The following is a 16,369-nucleotide window of genomic DNA, read 5'->3' as shown; positions in this document are numbered from 1 at the left end:
TTTATTTATAGATCTTTACAACAACCTTAGATGACGCACAGGCAAGATTTACCTGCCTCATGCACTCATATTTGTCAAATGTGTTTGTGCCCAATACAAACCCTACATACCAATACAAAATTAATTATTGCTAGCAATAAGTTATGAAGTCTGTAAGGAAATGTTGATGTACTGTATATCAAATAAGAGGGTGACAGCAGGAATTATTCAGTTTGCAATAGGGAGGGCATAGGGTCAGCCTCCACCCGCCCTGCCATTGATATGCCAGGCTCTCTGACCTATAACCTATAACCCCTGACCTTTGTGGCAGGCGTGTGCACATCTCCCAAGCCACCATGGAGTGTCTGCACGGGGAGTTTGATATGGAGCCGGGGAACGGGGGGGACCGCTGTGAGTACCTGAAGGAGAGGGGCATCGACTCCTACCTGGTGGTGGTGCCCAAGGGCCCCCTGGGAAAGAACGGCATCAACGGGGTGGTGAGTATTGCCTCAGCACCTAGTTTTATTCAACCTTTATTCTTACAGGTTCGTCTCACTGAGATAAAACCTCTGTAAAACTTTATTTTACAACCAGGTAGTAGTTACTAAGAAATAACTTTTGTCTGTAACTTTGGTACCAGTCACCAGTTTAGTTGAATTCTTTGAGGTATTTACCAGCGTAGCTTCCTAGTTAATACCATGAAAATACCAGGTAAGTAACAGCTTACAACAGGCTGTAAAAGAAAGCGTTACAAAAATGTCAATATTTTCTTCTCTCCAGATTCCTCCTGTCAACACACCACAGTCACTGTAACACACCTCACATTCTCTCTCTCTCTCTCTCCTCCTTCCTGTCTCTTCGTTTCCTATCAGAAGTTGTCTGTGATGTCATCCAATGGGAACTCTCCATTGTTGATCAACACCACTGAGTGTAATGGAAGTGTCCACACAGCCTGCACCACACCAGACGAGCCAGAGGAGCTGGACACACGGGTAACATATGACCTTTACTGTAACCCCTAACACACAGGATTGCAACTCTGTGTCCTACAAGTGCACAGTGTGTGCAGGCCTTTGTTCCAGTTTAGGATTAGTACACCTATTCAAATTATTAACTAATCATTGTCTTATATTTAGACCTCGATATGTAAATTCAGGGGTGTGCTGGCTAGTACAAAAAACCTCCAAATACTTTGGCTGTCTCCAAGACAGGAGTTGCTCCAAAGTGTGCTACCTTCTCCACTTCAAACCTGAATGAAGAGTGGCTACTTCCAGATTCTCCACCCTTCTCATTAAGTGTGCACTTGCACACTCCCCATCATGGATCTAAAAGCATTGAATTGGTGTAAGTATTGGCTGGAGAGAGTTTTGACCATTGTTAAATCCATGAGGGAGTGTGCAAGTGCACACTTTAGAAGAAGTGTGGAGAATCGGGGTGCATCCAGTGGGTGGTGTAATGACAGAACAGGAATGCCACCTTGTGACTCCAGGTGGTGAACCCTTCGTTCCCCAACCCTCGGCGGAGGCTAAGACTGCGGGACCTGGCCGAGAGGGTGATTGATGCGCAAGAGAACGAACAGGAGCTCAACAAACTGCTCAATGAGGCACTGCTGGAGAGAGAGACCGTACAAGCGTGAGTAGACAGAGAGTGAGAGTGAGGGTGTGTGTTGGGTTACAAAATTCCAGGAACTTTAAATAAATTCCCTGCTTTTCCTGAAATCCTGTTTGGCGGATTCTGGATTTCATGCTTATTCTCTCCTGATTCCGGGAATCCCCCAGCCAGGCATTTTGGGAAAACCAGGGAATTTATTTTAAATTCACAATTTTCCCAGCCTGTGTGTATCTATGTATGTGTGTGTGTGTGATAGTCATAGAGAAACAACCAGTAGCAGAGGGTGTGTGAGTGAGCCTTGTGCAGCCAGGTATGAATCCTATGGTTATGTGAGCAGACAGACCGTGTGAACCCTCCCTCTGCCCTGTCAGTTTGAAGGGGAAACGCACCAACCGTCTGTCCCTGCGCTTTGTGGACCCTGAGCTGGAGACCCGCTACTCTGTAGAAAAGGAGAAGCAGAGCGGAGCTGCCTTCAGCTGTTCCTGTGTAGTGCTCTTGTTCACTGCAGCCATGGAGGTCCTCATAGACCCTCGGTGAGTGCACCTAAACACTCTCTCTGTCTCTGTCTCTGTCTCTGTCTCTGTCTCTGTCTCTCTCTCTCTCTCTCTCTCTCTCTCTCTCTCTCTCTCTCTCTCTCTCTCTCTCTCGTGTTCCTTATGTTCTGTGTGGTCTTGCGGTTGACAGGATGATAGCAAACTACGTGACCCTAGCTGTGGGAGAGGTCCTGCTGCTCGTCCTAACTGTCTGCTCTCTGGCGGCCATCTTCCCTCGAGTGAGTGCCCCTTCCCCCCACTCCACTATCACACTTTGCTCAACATCCAACCGAAGAGAAGCAAGCCTTTCAGAGCGAGCAACAGTTAACCCACAGCCAAATCATATTTTATCATAGAACATTTTCCACAACATAATAAATCTGTAGATATGAAGATATTTGTTGTGGTATACTCTTGACTAAAAATAACGTAGTTATGATAGTGGATCGTAGTTAAATAACTTAGATGTGCTAAGCATCTCATGATGCTGTGCATTTGATGTGTACATACACTCCCAATGTTATGTAAGCTGAATGTGGTAAAGAATGTGTCTAATCAGCACCCCATACGTTCATTCTTTTGTCACGCATCAGCACTTTTGATCTGACCTCATGAGCCAGGTCATGGAAAGTCACATTTATTGACTGCTACAGACAGTTATGTAGCTACCACTATCGACTGCTACTATCACCCTAACAGCAACACACCTCCCCCATCCCCACATTGCCCACAAGGGTTTTGGACCCCATGCACTGTATCTGTGCACCGTGTGCGCACACACACACACACACACACACACACACAGACACACACAGACACACACACATACAGTGCATTCAGAAAGTATTCAGACCCCTTGGCATATTCAACATTTTGTTAAGTTACAGCCTTATTCTAAAATTTATGAAAATGTTTATCCTCGTCAATCTGCACACAATACCCTATAATGACAAAGAACTAGAGAATCTTGTGAGTCCTTTAGGTGCCTTTTGGAAAACTCCAAGCGTGCTGTCATGTGTCTTTTACTGAGAAGTGGCTTCCATCTGGCCACTCTACCATAAAGACCTGATTGGTGGAGTGCTGCAGAGATGGTTGTCCTTCTGGAAGGTTTTCAGAGAAAACAGAGAAACACAGAGAAACTCTGGAGCTCTGTCAGAGTTATCATCGGGTTCTTGGTCATCTCCCTGACCAAGGCCCTTCTCCCCCGATTGCTCAGTTTTGGTGGTTCCAAATTTCTTCCATTTAAGAATGATGGAGGCCTCTCTGTTTTTTGGGGACCTTCATTGCTGCAGAAATGTTTTGGTACCCTTCCCCAGATCTGTGCCTCGACACAATCCTGTCTCGAAGCTCTACAGACAATTCCTTTGTCCTCATGGCTTGGTTTTTGCTCTGACATGCACTGTCAACTGTGGAACCTTATATAGACAGGTTTGTGCCTTTCCAAATCATGCCCAATCAGTTGAATTTACCACAGGTGGACTCCAAACAAGTTGTAGAAACATCTCAAGGATGATCAATGGAAACAGAATGCACCTGAGCACCTATTTCGTGTCTCATAACAAAGGGTCTGAGTACTTATGTAAATTAGCTCCCGAGTGGCGCAGTGGTCTAAGGCACTGCATCTCAGTGTTAGAGGCATCACTACAGACCCTGGTTCAATCCCGGGCTGTATCACAACCGGCTGTGATTGGGAGTCCCATAGGGCGGCGCACAATTGGCCCAGCGTCGTCTGGTTTGGCCGGGGTAGGCCGTCATTGTAAATAAGAATTTGTTCTTAACTGGCTTGCCTAGTTAACAATCTATTTTAGAATAAGGTATTTCTGGGTTTTTTTATATATATTTACAAAAATGTATATTGTGTGTAGATTGAGGAAATGAGGAAAAATATAATATAAAAATATAAGGTCACAAAATGTGGAAAAAGGGAAGTGGTCTGAATACTTTCCGAATGCACTGTACACACATAAACAAACAGATAAACAACTACTATATCGAGGGCGAAATGCATGTCCATGTCGACATGTCTGTGCCTGTTACAGTACAATGTCAATCACATGAACACCAGAAACCACACACACTCACATATACAATTCACCCCAGAACCATTTAAAAAGAGCTTTTAGTGCTACATAATGAAATGCTTTTACTTGAAGCTAAATGGACCAGGTTATTGTTCAGCTGCTGAGAGAATGTACTGTACCCAATGAGATCAGATTTAACCTTGGATATCTGAGTCCCCTCGCGCGACAGTAGTTCCACTCCAGTGACTATTCTTTATCTATGGAAAATCAATCCCTGCACATCATAGATGTTCATAGAGAAGCCCTCTGGTTGGACTGATGTATTACTCCTAATGGCATGATTGATGGTTCAATGAGGAAAACCAATATGTCTCGTCCTCGGTTTGTCACAGCTCATCTGAAATGACCGTTGACAGATACAGCACTATATAGTAGTATACTGTACTGTCACTAACATGAAAGTCACTAATAGTACAGATGTAGGCTCTTAATTTGAACACCCTGTTTTAAGTTCACCTTTATTTAACTAGGCAAGTTAGTTAAGAACAAATTCTTATTTACAATGACGGCCTACTGTTGCAGGAGAACTTTCCTGCAATGCAGGAAATGTACAACTTGTAGTGTATTTGAGGTTTAGAAATGCTTCTGGAGTTTACCACTTTGACATTTCAGACTTGATTTTCTCTTATGAGAAATGCATCAATCCCGACAGAAATGTCCAATAACTATAATCCACATAATCATTTCTTCTTCTTTTTTTATGCTGTAGAAAACTGGCGCAAATGAATAATCTTCATCTGTACAAACTCACTCGGAGAAATACCCTGACCTCTACTATGGTTTCCATCTGACGATGCGTTTGAAAACTGAACCTGATAACGATGATGATTACAATTGTATTACTTTGTTGGTTACAGCGAGCAAAGACGGCCGTCACCATCAATCATAGTTAAAACGTTTTTCATGTTCCGCCATTGCCCCACATATACCACAGGTGTCATAAAAGAGTGTTGTAAAACATTACTCAAAATACAACAATGGTGGTGATGATGATGATATATTACTGGTAGTTCACGTGACTGGTTAATGATATTTCTGTTGATGACCAACATGTTATTTTTCATTCTAGGTTTTCCCTAAGAGGCTGGTGTCTTTCTCCACATGGATCGACCACACCCGCTGGGCACGGAACACATGGGCCATGGCAGCAATCTTCATCCTCACCATGGCCGACATTGTGGACATGGTGAGAAACGTTCATCGTTAGTCCAGTAGGAAAAAAAATCACAACACTGAGAACAATGGCTTTCTGGTGTTGAATTATGCAGTAGCATGCCAACACACAAGCCTTCCCATAAACCATGGTTTTGCTTAAGGGTCCGTTTTTGGTATTGACATGCATGCATACCATTCATATGCAACAGCACGCATTGCAGTTAAATGTTTTAAATTAAGCCACAAGATGGGAGTGAAACCAAGGATTTTTAAAAGGGGTCCAGGTAAGTTTGGAGGAAGCACTAGAACTCGATTGAGTGGTGGCTCGGGCCTTGCATTGACATTTGGCCTCTATCCCCTCTCTGTCCACGCCCTGTAGCTGAGCTGTCCCCGTCCCTCGGGAAACGCCACAATTGCCCCTCCTTCCTCTGTTGTCCAATCCGGGGCAGAGGGCTGTCTGGACAACCCCAAGTACTACAGCTACATCGCTGTGCTGGCACTCATGGCGACCACCATGCTGGTGCAGGTCAGCCACATGGTCAAGGTCACACTCATGCTCCTCATCACCATAGCGACGGGCATCGTCAACATCTACAGCTGGAGGGACATATTTGACCGCTACGATATGGCCCGCTTCCAGGACTACAGGTGGATTTGGTTGTGGTGTTATAAGCTGTAGAACAGGTGTGGGTGGTGGTCATCAGTTTATGGATGTGTGGTCATCATTTCTTTTCAATTAGTAAAACTGTAATTGGAATTTCAGTTGACTGAATTGAAATGAAATGAACCGCAACTCTGATTGCCATGTTTAGTGTGATATTGCTGTTCTGTAAACAATGTGAGCATGCCGGTGATTTCTGATTATCTCTGTGCTCTGTTTCTAGGTCTTACCTGGTTCCCTCCAAATATGCCATGACTGTGATGATCTTCATCATGATGATCAGTTTCTACTACTTTTCTCGACATGTAAGTTGCTGTGGCAGAAATCTACTAGTTATATACCTTCCAACCTCACTAAGTCATCACTAGCTTCTCTATTTTACACATGTTCTGCTTCCTCTCCATTCTTGTTAACCTCCCCACCTCTATTTGAACCTATTTCCTGTCTCCTGCCACCATGTCCCTGACTTTAGGTGGAGAAGCTAGCCCGTACTCTGTTCTTGTGGAAGATTGAGGTCCATGAGCAGAAGGAGAAGGTGTATGAGATGAGGCGCTGGAACGAGGCGCTGGTCACTAACATGCTGCCAGAGCACGTAGCACGCCACTTCCTGGGCTCCAAGAAAAGGGACGAGGTGAGACAGCTTTACTACTGTAGAGTCAGTATCTGGTTCCCCCTTCATGGTAAATATACAGTGCCACAAAAAAGTATTTGCCCTTTCTAATTTTCTCTACTATTGCATATTTTTTATACTGAATGTTATCAGATTTTCAACCAAAACCTAATACTAGATAAATGGAACCTGAGTGAACAAATAACACAACAATTACATACTTATTTTATTTATGTAATAAAGTTATGCAACACCCAATCCCCCTGTGTGAAAAAGTAATTCCCCCTCACACTCAGTAACTGCTTGTGCCACCATTAGCTGCAATGACTCGAACCAAGCACTTCCTGTAGTTGATTATCAGTCTCTCACGTCGCTGTGGAGGAATTTTGTTCCACTCTTCCATGCAGATCTGCTGTAATTCAGCGACATTTGTGGGTTTTCAAGCATGAAGTGCTTTTTTCAAGTCCTGCCACAATATCCCAATTGGGATCCAGTCTGGACTTTGAGTAGGCCATTCAAAAATGTTGACTTGTTTGCCTTTTAGCCATTTTCATGTAGACTTTGTGTTTTTTGGATTCTCATCTTGCTGCATGACCCAGTTGTACTTCAGCTCACAGACTGTAGAATGATCTGATACAAAGCAAAATGAATGGTTTGTTCTATTAAGGCAAGTCGTCCAGGTCCTGAGGCAGCAAAGCATCCCCAAACCATCACACTACCTGCTTGACCGTTGTTATGAGGTTCTTACTGTGGAATGCAGTGTTTGGTTTTTGCCAGGCATAATGGGACCCATGTCGTCCAAAAAGTTATACTTTTCAGTCATCTGTCCATATAACATTCTCCCAAGAGTCTTGATGATCTTCCAGTTGTGTTTTGGCAAACATGAATCAACTTTTTGGACGACATGGGTCCCATTATGCCTGGCGAAAATCAAACACTGCATTCCACAGTAAGAACCTCATAACAACATTCAAGCATGGTGGCGGTAGTGTGATGGTTTGGGGTCGTATCCATTTTTTTTTTGTTATTTGTAAATTCAGGTTCCCCTTATGTAATATTAGGTTTTGGTCTGATAACATTCAGTATAAAAAAAATATGCAAAATTATATAAAAACCCAGAGCTCTAAATTAAAAAATGTAATTTGATAGCACTGAAAATATTTTTTTTTCATCGATTAAGATATAGCCTAATGTATATTGGGCCTTGAAGTATTCTAGCTACTTCTGAAGCACACGTTGTGTCCTTGAAAGTAATATGTAACCCTGTAAGTGCATTTAGGACCATATGTGACCAGAATTGTCACACTTTATAGCCCTGACCGCACCTACCACGTAGCAACAATGTAAATTCTAGGGCTGAGATGGTAGAATTTTGGATGACAGTTATTAGTCAGCCAAATAAACGTGTTCACCGTTATAACCGTTCGAATAGCAAAACAATTATAATAGATGTACGAAACATGTGAACACTAAGTGTACAAAACATTAGGAACCCCTTCCTAATATTGAGTGCACCCCCTTTTCCCCTCAGAACAGCCTGGACTCTACATGGTGTCGAAGGTGTTCCACAGGGATACTGGCCCATGTTGACTCCAATGCTTCCCACAGTTGTGTGAAGTTGACTGGATGTCCTTTGGGTTGTGCAGCATTCTTGATACACACAGGAAATTGTTGAGCGTGAAAAACCCAGCAGTGTTGCAGTTTTTGACATACTCAAACCGGTGAGCCTGGCACCATGGCAACCATACCATGTTCAAAGGCACTTAAATATTTGTCTTGCCCATTCACCCTCTGAATGGCACACATACACAAACCATGTCTCAAGGCTTAAAAATCCTTCTTTAACCTGTCTCCTTCACCTTCATCTACACTGATTTGAAGTGGATTTAACTGGTGATATCAACAAGGGATCATAGCTTTCACCTGGATTCACCTGGTCAGTCTGTCATGGAAAGAGAAGGTGTCCCTAATGTTTTGTACACTCAGTATATATATATTTTTTAAAGGCACATTTTCTCCTCTGCTCCTAACTGCATTGTGCTGCTGCTGCAGGGAGTGGGGTGTTGCCTAGGCAACCGAAGCCTTGTTTGCTACAACACCTTGCATGTTTCAGCAAGGAGCAACAAAGTTTCATCATGTTGTAGAGTCCCTGTTACAGCAGAAACTGACTCAACTGCACGAATGGCCGGCCATATATAGAAATATAGTGAAGACATCAAAACTATGAAATAACACATATGGAATCATGTAGTAAGCAAAAAAGTGTTAAACAAATCAAAATATAATTTATATTTGAAATTCTTCAAAGTAGCCACCCTTTCCCTTGATGACAGCTTTGCACACACTTGGCATTCTCTCAACCAGCTTCACCGGGAATGCTTTCCAACAGTCTTGAAGGAGTTCCCACACATGCTGAGCATGTTTGGGAAGACTCATCGCAAACCATCTCAATTGGGTTGAGGTCGAGTGATTGTGGGGGCCACGTCATCTGATGCAGCACTCCATCACTCTCCTTCTTGGTCAAATAGCCCTTACACAGCCTGGAGGTGTGTTGGGTCATAGTCTTGTTGAAAAACAAATGATAGTACCACTAAGCGCAAACCAGATGGGATGGCGTATCGCTGCAGAATGCTGTGGTAGCCATGCTGGTTAAGTGTGCCTTGAATTTTAAATAAATCACAGACAGTGTCACCAGCAAAGCACCTCCACACCATCACACCTCCTCCATGCTTCAAGGTGGAAACAACACATGCGGAGATCATTCGTTCACCAACTCTGAGTTTTACAGAGACACGGCGGCTAGAGACAAAAATCTCAAATTTGTAATCATCAGACCAAAGGACAGATTTCTGCCGGTCTAATGTCCATTACTCGTGTTTCTTGGCTGAAGCAAGTCTCTTATTATTGGTGTCTTTTAGTAGTGGTTTCTTTGCAGCAATTCATCCACGAAGGCCTGATTCACGCAGTCACCTCTGAACAGTTGTTGATGAGATGTGTCTGTTACATTTATTTGGGCTGCAATATGAGGTGCAGTTAACTCTAATGAACTTATACTCTGCAGCAGAGGTAACTGTGGGTCTTCCTTTCCTGTGGCGGTCCTCATGAGAGCCAGTTTCATCATAGCGCTTAATGGTTTTTGCGACTGCACTTGAAGAAACTTTGAAAGGTCTTGCAGTTTTCCGGATTGTCTGACCTTCATGTCTTAAAGTAATGACGTACGGTTGTTTCTTGTTGCTTATTTGAGCTTATCTTGCCATAATATTGGCTTGGTCTTTTACCAAATAGGGCTATCTACTGTGTACCACCCCTAACTTGTCACAACACCACTCATTAAAGAAAGAAATTCCACAAATTAACTTTTAACAAGGCACACCTGTTAATTGAAATACATTCCAGGTGACTACCTCATGAAGCTGGTTGAGAGAATGCCAAGAATGTGCAAAGCTGTTATCAAGGCAAAGGGTGGCTACTTTAAGTAATATAAATTGATTTGTTTAACACTTGTTTGCTTACTACATGATTCCATATGTGTTATTTCATAGTTTTGATGTCTTCACTATTATCCTACAATGTAGAAAATAGTAAAAAATAAAGAAAAAACGTTCAATGAGTAGGTTTTGTCCAAACATGTATATATATTTATTTAATGGATATGACAGTTATTTAATTGTCATGAATGGTGTTCATCCATAGCCATTGGTTATATGGTAATTGTGCCAGCCCTAGTAAATACATAGGTTTTAAGGCAGTCAATGTGAAGTGGGACCAATACATGTATAGTTCCTGAAGTTGAGAAAGAGGTATCAGCCACGGTCACTGTGTGCGGTGATCAGCCCCCATGTTATCACAGTGGTACTATCAAGGCACAAGGAGAGACCCAAATGCAGACACAGGAGGCAGATGGTTGGAGTCATACAATGTTTATTAATCCAAAGGGGTAGGCAAGAGAATGGTATGTGGACAGGCGAAAAGGTAAAAACCAGATCAGAGTCCAGGAGGTACAGATTGTCAGACAGGCTCGTGGTCAATGCAGGCAGAATGGTCAGGCAGGCAGGTAGAAAGTCCAGAAACAGGCAAGGGTCAAAACCGGGAGGACTAGAAAAATGAGAATGCAAAAATCAGAACGGGGAAAACGCTGGTTGACTTGGAAACATACAAGACGAACTGGCACAGAGAGACAGGAAACACAGAGATAAATACACTGGGGAAAATAAGCGACTCCTGGAGGGGGTGGAGACAATCACAAGGACAGGTGAAACAGATCAGGGCATAACAGGTAAGGTTTGTTTAGCTATTGCAATGGTTACAACTGGAGTTATACTCTTGAGTTATCTATGTCTGTTAATCCGAAATGTATGCCCCTTCCAGGAGCTGTACAGCCAGTCATATGATGAGATTGGGGTGATGTTCGCCTCCATCCCCAACTTCTCGGACTTCTACACAGAGGAGAGCATCAACAACGGGGGGATTGAGTGCCTCAGGTTCCTAAACGAAATCATCTCTGATTTTGACAGTGTAAGAAGCTCATGAATGCATAATTTCATTTTGTGACTTGTAACAGTCGTGCAAATGTTGGAACTAGCATGCTATAACAATGGAGGTACTGTATGTTATTACTCCCTATTCCCAATGCATGCCACTGTATAGGAATTAAAGATGCTGCCTAACACTTTGAGACTTGACCTTTCAACCCGTGACCTTTAACCTCTGACAGCTCCTGGACGAGTCTCAGTTCCGCTGCATCACCAAAATCAAAACCATTGGCAGCACCTACATGGCAGCATCAGGTGTCACTCCCAACGTCAGCAACGGCTACGCCTGTCTGAAGGTCAGCTCATTATCATGGTCATCAGCCAATGGGTCTGGGTCAGGGGAGGCTTAAACTAGCCGTGTAAACTATATTAGGTAAACTCCTATAGTATGACATAATCATGTGAACTCCTATAGCTAAACAGCAGAACTCCTGATGAACTCAGTCTAGAGCATCTTCTACTGTTTGTGGTAGCAGGTCAGAAATGTGATCTAGAGCTTTAAGTACTGATGTTTTACCCTCTAATTTTATGGGTGATGATGATCGTGGTGGTGGCGGTGGTGGTGGTGATCAAATTAATTCACTTAACTTGATGATGGTGATGAAGATGGTTAAGGTAGAGGGCTCTGTTGTGCAGAAAGAGGAGCTGACTGACAGAGAGCGCTGGCAGCATTTGGCAGATCTGGCTGACTTTGCTCTGGCCATGAAGGTCACGCTCATGAACATCAACTACCAGTCCTTCAACAACTTTATGCTACGCATAGGTCAGTGCTAACCTTTCAGCCATATATTTTAAGGTGAGAAGAGAATGGAGAGCGTGTCCTAGTTTTGTACTGCATGCATATCATGTATCCCATACTTCCTCCTCTCCCCAGGTTTGAATAAAGGGGGGGTGCTGGCAGGAGTGATTGGCGCCCGGAAGCCTCACTATGACATCTGGGGCAACACTGTGAATGTGGCCAGTCGCATGGAGTCCACAGGGGTCATGGGTAACATCCAGGTAAGGCCTCTCCATAACAGGGTGCGACGAGATGCAGGATGTGATAAGTAGTGAGGTGACAACCAGACAATCAGTTATAGCTGTAGCGCATTGGCCCGTAAGGTCGTTGATGTACCTGATTTCAGGTGAGGACTGAGCAGGAACACTTGATAGCCTACAATGATTGATGCATTGCAGTCACCTGCAAGATCTCAAACCCACATATAGCAATCTGATACCCGACTGCGCAGTCGATGATGTGGCATGAAACCATTGGTTGACTGAAATGTAGTCGGCCTGGAATGCAGCCATTGTCTCCCAGATGGCTATAATAACACAAGAATAATCCTACTTTGTTTGATTACTATTTAGATCGTGGGATGTGACATCAGGGAATATCTTTAAGTGGATTACCAAATCTGGGCAGAAAACATGTGTTGGCTGGATCTGTATACATATTGAGATTCATCACCTAAAATTCAATGTGATTCTGCTTCCCCCAGGTGGTGGAAGATTGCTACCACATCTTGAAGGAGTATGGATTCCGTTTTGTGAGGAGGGGACCCATCTTTGTGAAGGGGAAAGGAGAGCTGCTTACCTACTTTCTGAAGGGTAGAGAAAAACAGGGATCCTTCATCAACGGCTCCTCGGTCACCCTGCCACACCAAGTGGTGGACAACTCCTGACCTGCGTGTCAACGCTCACAGAAACACAAACGCACACACATAATCAGAAATATACATTCTAATGTATAAGTGAGATCTGAAATAATGCTTATACCAACACTCCATCTTTCAGAATTGCAAAGAATGTAAGAGGATATGTACATCTTGCAAAGAGAGAAGATTTGTCCCGCCTCCCCTACCCTGCCTGTTCAAATATTTTTTTTGCAAACTTCAAAGCTTTTCAAAATAGTGCTCAGCTACTTCCACTACAGACTTATGAACACATATCACGCTACTGTATAGTTACACATATTTACACACATTCTTAGACAAACACTCTTCAGACACAGACCGTCTGACAAACACATTAATGAATTCACTACAATGCCATCACTCAAGCCAGATGCAGCCAGGCTGTTGGACTAAATGCCTCATTTTGAATACTTCCCCCCTTTTACAAAATACTTTATATTTGGAAAATAATGGATTTCATTGTGTTTATTACAGTATCTCCAAACTGCTTGGAGATGAAGATGACCTGAGATAAGATGGTAGAGTGTTTGAAAGTTAATGCAGTGTGTGTGTGTGTGTGTGTGTGTGTGTGTGTGTGTGTGTGTGTGTGTGTGTGTGTGTGTGTGTGTGTGTGTGTGTGTGTGTGTGTGTGTGTGTGTGTGTGTGTGTGTGTGTGTGTGTGTGTGTGTGTGTGTGTGTGTACTGAATAAGCCTGCAGTGAAAGTGTTCTTTCTCACTTTTTTTCCGATCTGGAATCAAGTAATGTTGCCATGCCCTCTTTCTGTTTGCTATGAATTTGGAACACATGCCTTCTCTGCTCTTCCCCCCTGGGCTTACATTGGCACATTTTACTTCTTTACGGCATCTGAGGCAATTCTGACAGTGGGTACAGAACCCAGGTGTGAGTCCTCAGGTGCGAAATTGGAGACAGGTTGAATGTTTTTGTGTTTTTTTTGGAGGCATTGCAGGTGTGTGCATGCATGTTGTAAAGCAAGAGTGATTCATGGTATTTTAGAGTTTGTGGTCACCAGGTCTTTGTGAGTAGCTGACACCTGTGGCCATTATGGGTATTCCGGTGGGTAGAAATGCAGTGCCCTGAAAAGGTATTTGCCCCCTTTTCGGATTTTCTCTATTTTTACATGTTTTGGATACTGAACTAGCAGATCTTCAACCAGAATCTAATATTAGATCAAGGGAACACCAGTTTACAAATAACAAACAAATGTATACTTATTTTATTTATTTAAATAACAAAGTTACCTAAGTTACCACCTATTCCCCTGTGTGAAAAATGAATTGCCCCCTTACACTCAATAAGGGTAGCCTAGTGGTTAGAGCGTTGGACTAGTAACCGGAAGTTTGCAAGTTCAAACCCCTGAGCTGACAAGGTACAAATCTGTCGTTCTGCCCCTGAACAGGCAGTTAACCCACTGTTCCTAGGCAGTCATTGAAAATAAGAATCAGTTCTTAACTGACTTGCCTGGTTAAATAAAGGTAAAATAAATTTAAAAAATCCTGGTTGTGCCACCTTTAGCTGCCATGATTGCAACCAAATGCTTCCTGTAGTTGTTGATCAGTCTCTCACATCGCTGTGGAAGAATTTTGTCCCACTCTTGCATGCAGAACTGCTTTAACTCAGTGACATATGTGGGTCTTCAAGCATGAATTGCTCCTTTCAATTCCTGCCACAACATCTCAATTGGGATTAGGTCTAGACTTTGACTAGGCTATTCCAAAACTTCAATTTTGTTGCTTTTTAGCCATTTTCAAGTAGACTTGACTGTTTTGGATTAAATTTGACTTAAATTTGCCACAAAAAAAACACCTGGAAGCACTTGGATGACTTGCCGTAATAGAAGGAAGGAACCATAAATTATGCTCTGTATAAAATAAAATGTTATTGGTCACATACACATATTTAGCAGATGTTATTGCGAGTGTAGCGAAATACTTGCTGTATCAGTGAATTCTACAGGAGAATGTCAGACTGTCTGTGAGCTGAAACTGAAGCACAGCTGGGTCATGCAACAAGACAATAATCCAAAACACACAATCAATGGCTAAAAAGCAACACAGTTGAAGTTTTGGAATGGCCTAGTCAAAAGTCCAGACCTAATCCCAATTGAGATGTGGCAGGACTTTAAATGAGCAGTTCATGCTTGAAAACCCACACATGTCGCTGAGTTAAAGCAGTTCTGCATGGAAGAGTGGGCCAAAATTCCTCCACAGCGACATGAGAGACTGATCAACAACTCCAGGAAGCGTTTGGTTGGAGTCATTGTAGCTAAAGGTGTCACAAGCAGTTATTGAGTGTAAGGGGGAATTACTTTTTCACACGGGCATTGGGTGTTGCATAACTTTGTTTATGAAATAAGTATGTAATTGTTGTGTTATTTGTTCACTCAGGTTCCCATGATCTAATATTAGGTTTTGGTTGAAGATCTGATCAAATTCAGTATGAAAAATGTGCAAACGTACTTTTTCAAAGCACCGTATGTTTGTTTGTTTGACTGTATGTAAGGTGAACATTATTGCAGATGCGGGTAAGTTTCTTTTGCTCGTATTGTGTCCCCATCAGTGTCTTTTCTCCAAAATTGGATGAAAGTGCAATAGTTTATTCTTCTACAACCCTCTGTCCTCGCTTGCCCCTTACACAAATTAAAACATTGCTGGCCCTTTAATTAATATTTTTATAACTAAGTTTCATTCATTCTGAGATTATATTTAAAGTGAAGGGATAAAGGACTAATGAGTCTGAGTTGTACATACAGTTTACTGTTCATTAAATTAATTTATTGCAGATGTCAGGGACAGATTTCCTTTTTTTAAACCAATGTAAAAGTGCCAATGTTGAAGGAATGGCTTTGGTCCCTGAAAATGTGGCCAAAATGCAGGTCTTTGCTGTTTCTCGATTTGTATTTTAAAGAACCTCAGGCTTGGGAATAAAATGGCACTTTGAATGGTCTGTAAACTATTTGTGTTTGAGTTTAAAGTTAAGTTAATAATGTATTTCATTTAAATTATTTTTGTCATTTTCAAGTGTATTGATTAAAAAAAAGAATTTAAACCATTGTCTCTAATACTTTCTTTATTCAGTGTGTTTTGGGTAGGTCTGTTGTCTCCTCTTTGGATAGCATAAAGTTGTTGCATATGTGTGAGAGTGTGATGTCTGATCCATTGCATGCAGAAGTTGCAGAACCCAATGAGCACAATATGTTGAAAATACATTTGAACTCATTTTGCTTACTGAGAAGAGTTCCCCTTTTTGATGTACCTTGAAAAAAACTTAGAGGGGCAACCTGCAATTGAACTTCCATTTTTAGACTTAAATGAATGGTATATATAATAATAATCCATTGATTATTGAAGAATATAACATATTGTCTCATGATCTTAGGTCAATTGTCATACTCCATCAGAACTGTAAATATAAGCTGATTTACTCCAATGTTTGTAAACAATGTAATTTGAAACAAAAGCTGTACAGCCTCAACTGGTTAATTCTATAATTTTGACGTCATGGATGGTCAGTCCATGCAGACATAGCTCTAT

The 16,369-nt window shown here is 42.3% G+C and overlaps 1 protein-coding gene across 4 annotated transcripts in view; it reads left to right on the top strand.

Annotated features, from left to right (window-relative positions):
- The window catches only part of LOC139367234 (adenylate cyclase type 3-like), a 32,014-nt gene extending 16,130 nt beyond the window's left edge, over positions 1-15,884 (top strand). Inside the window, exons 8-21 of one of the 4 annotated variants that reach the window (XM_071105481.1) lie at positions 311-476; positions 852-971; positions 1,469-1,611; positions 1,962-2,123; positions 2,275-2,362; positions 5,274-5,390; positions 5,739-6,007; positions 6,244-6,325; positions 6,493-6,651; positions 10,999-11,145; positions 11,345-11,458; positions 11,799-11,925; positions 12,037-12,161; positions 12,644-15,884. In XM_071105481.1, the coding sequence (XP_070961582.1) occupies positions 311-476; positions 852-971; positions 1,469-1,611; positions 1,962-2,123; positions 2,275-2,362; positions 5,274-5,390; positions 5,739-6,007; positions 6,244-6,325; positions 6,493-6,651; positions 10,999-11,145; positions 11,345-11,458; positions 11,799-11,925; positions 12,037-12,161; positions 12,644-12,826 (2,002 nt within the window). In that variant the 3' untranslated portion in view covers positions 12,827-15,884. Of the gene's footprint in view, positions 1-310; positions 477-851; positions 972-1,468; positions 1,612-1,961; positions 2,124-2,274; positions 2,363-5,273; positions 5,391-5,738; positions 6,008-6,243; positions 6,326-6,492; positions 6,652-10,998; positions 11,146-11,344; positions 11,459-11,768; positions 11,926-12,036; positions 12,162-12,643 lie in introns of all 4 variants that reach the window. The other 3 variants (XM_071105491.1, XM_071105472.1, XM_071105463.1) reach the window with 3 other exon arrangements.
- Positions 15,885-16,369: the final 485 nt, after the last annotated feature.

Source organism: Oncorhynchus clarkii, chromosome 2 (assembly GCF_045791955.1).
Source record: "Oncorhynchus clarkii lewisi isolate Uvic-CL-2024 chromosome 2, UVic_Ocla_1.0, whole genome shotgun sequence".
Classification (NCBI taxonomy): domain Eukaryota; kingdom Metazoa; phylum Chordata; class Actinopteri; order Salmoniformes; family Salmonidae; genus Oncorhynchus; species Oncorhynchus clarkii.
This window is presented reverse-complemented; position numbering and strand designations above follow the sequence as displayed.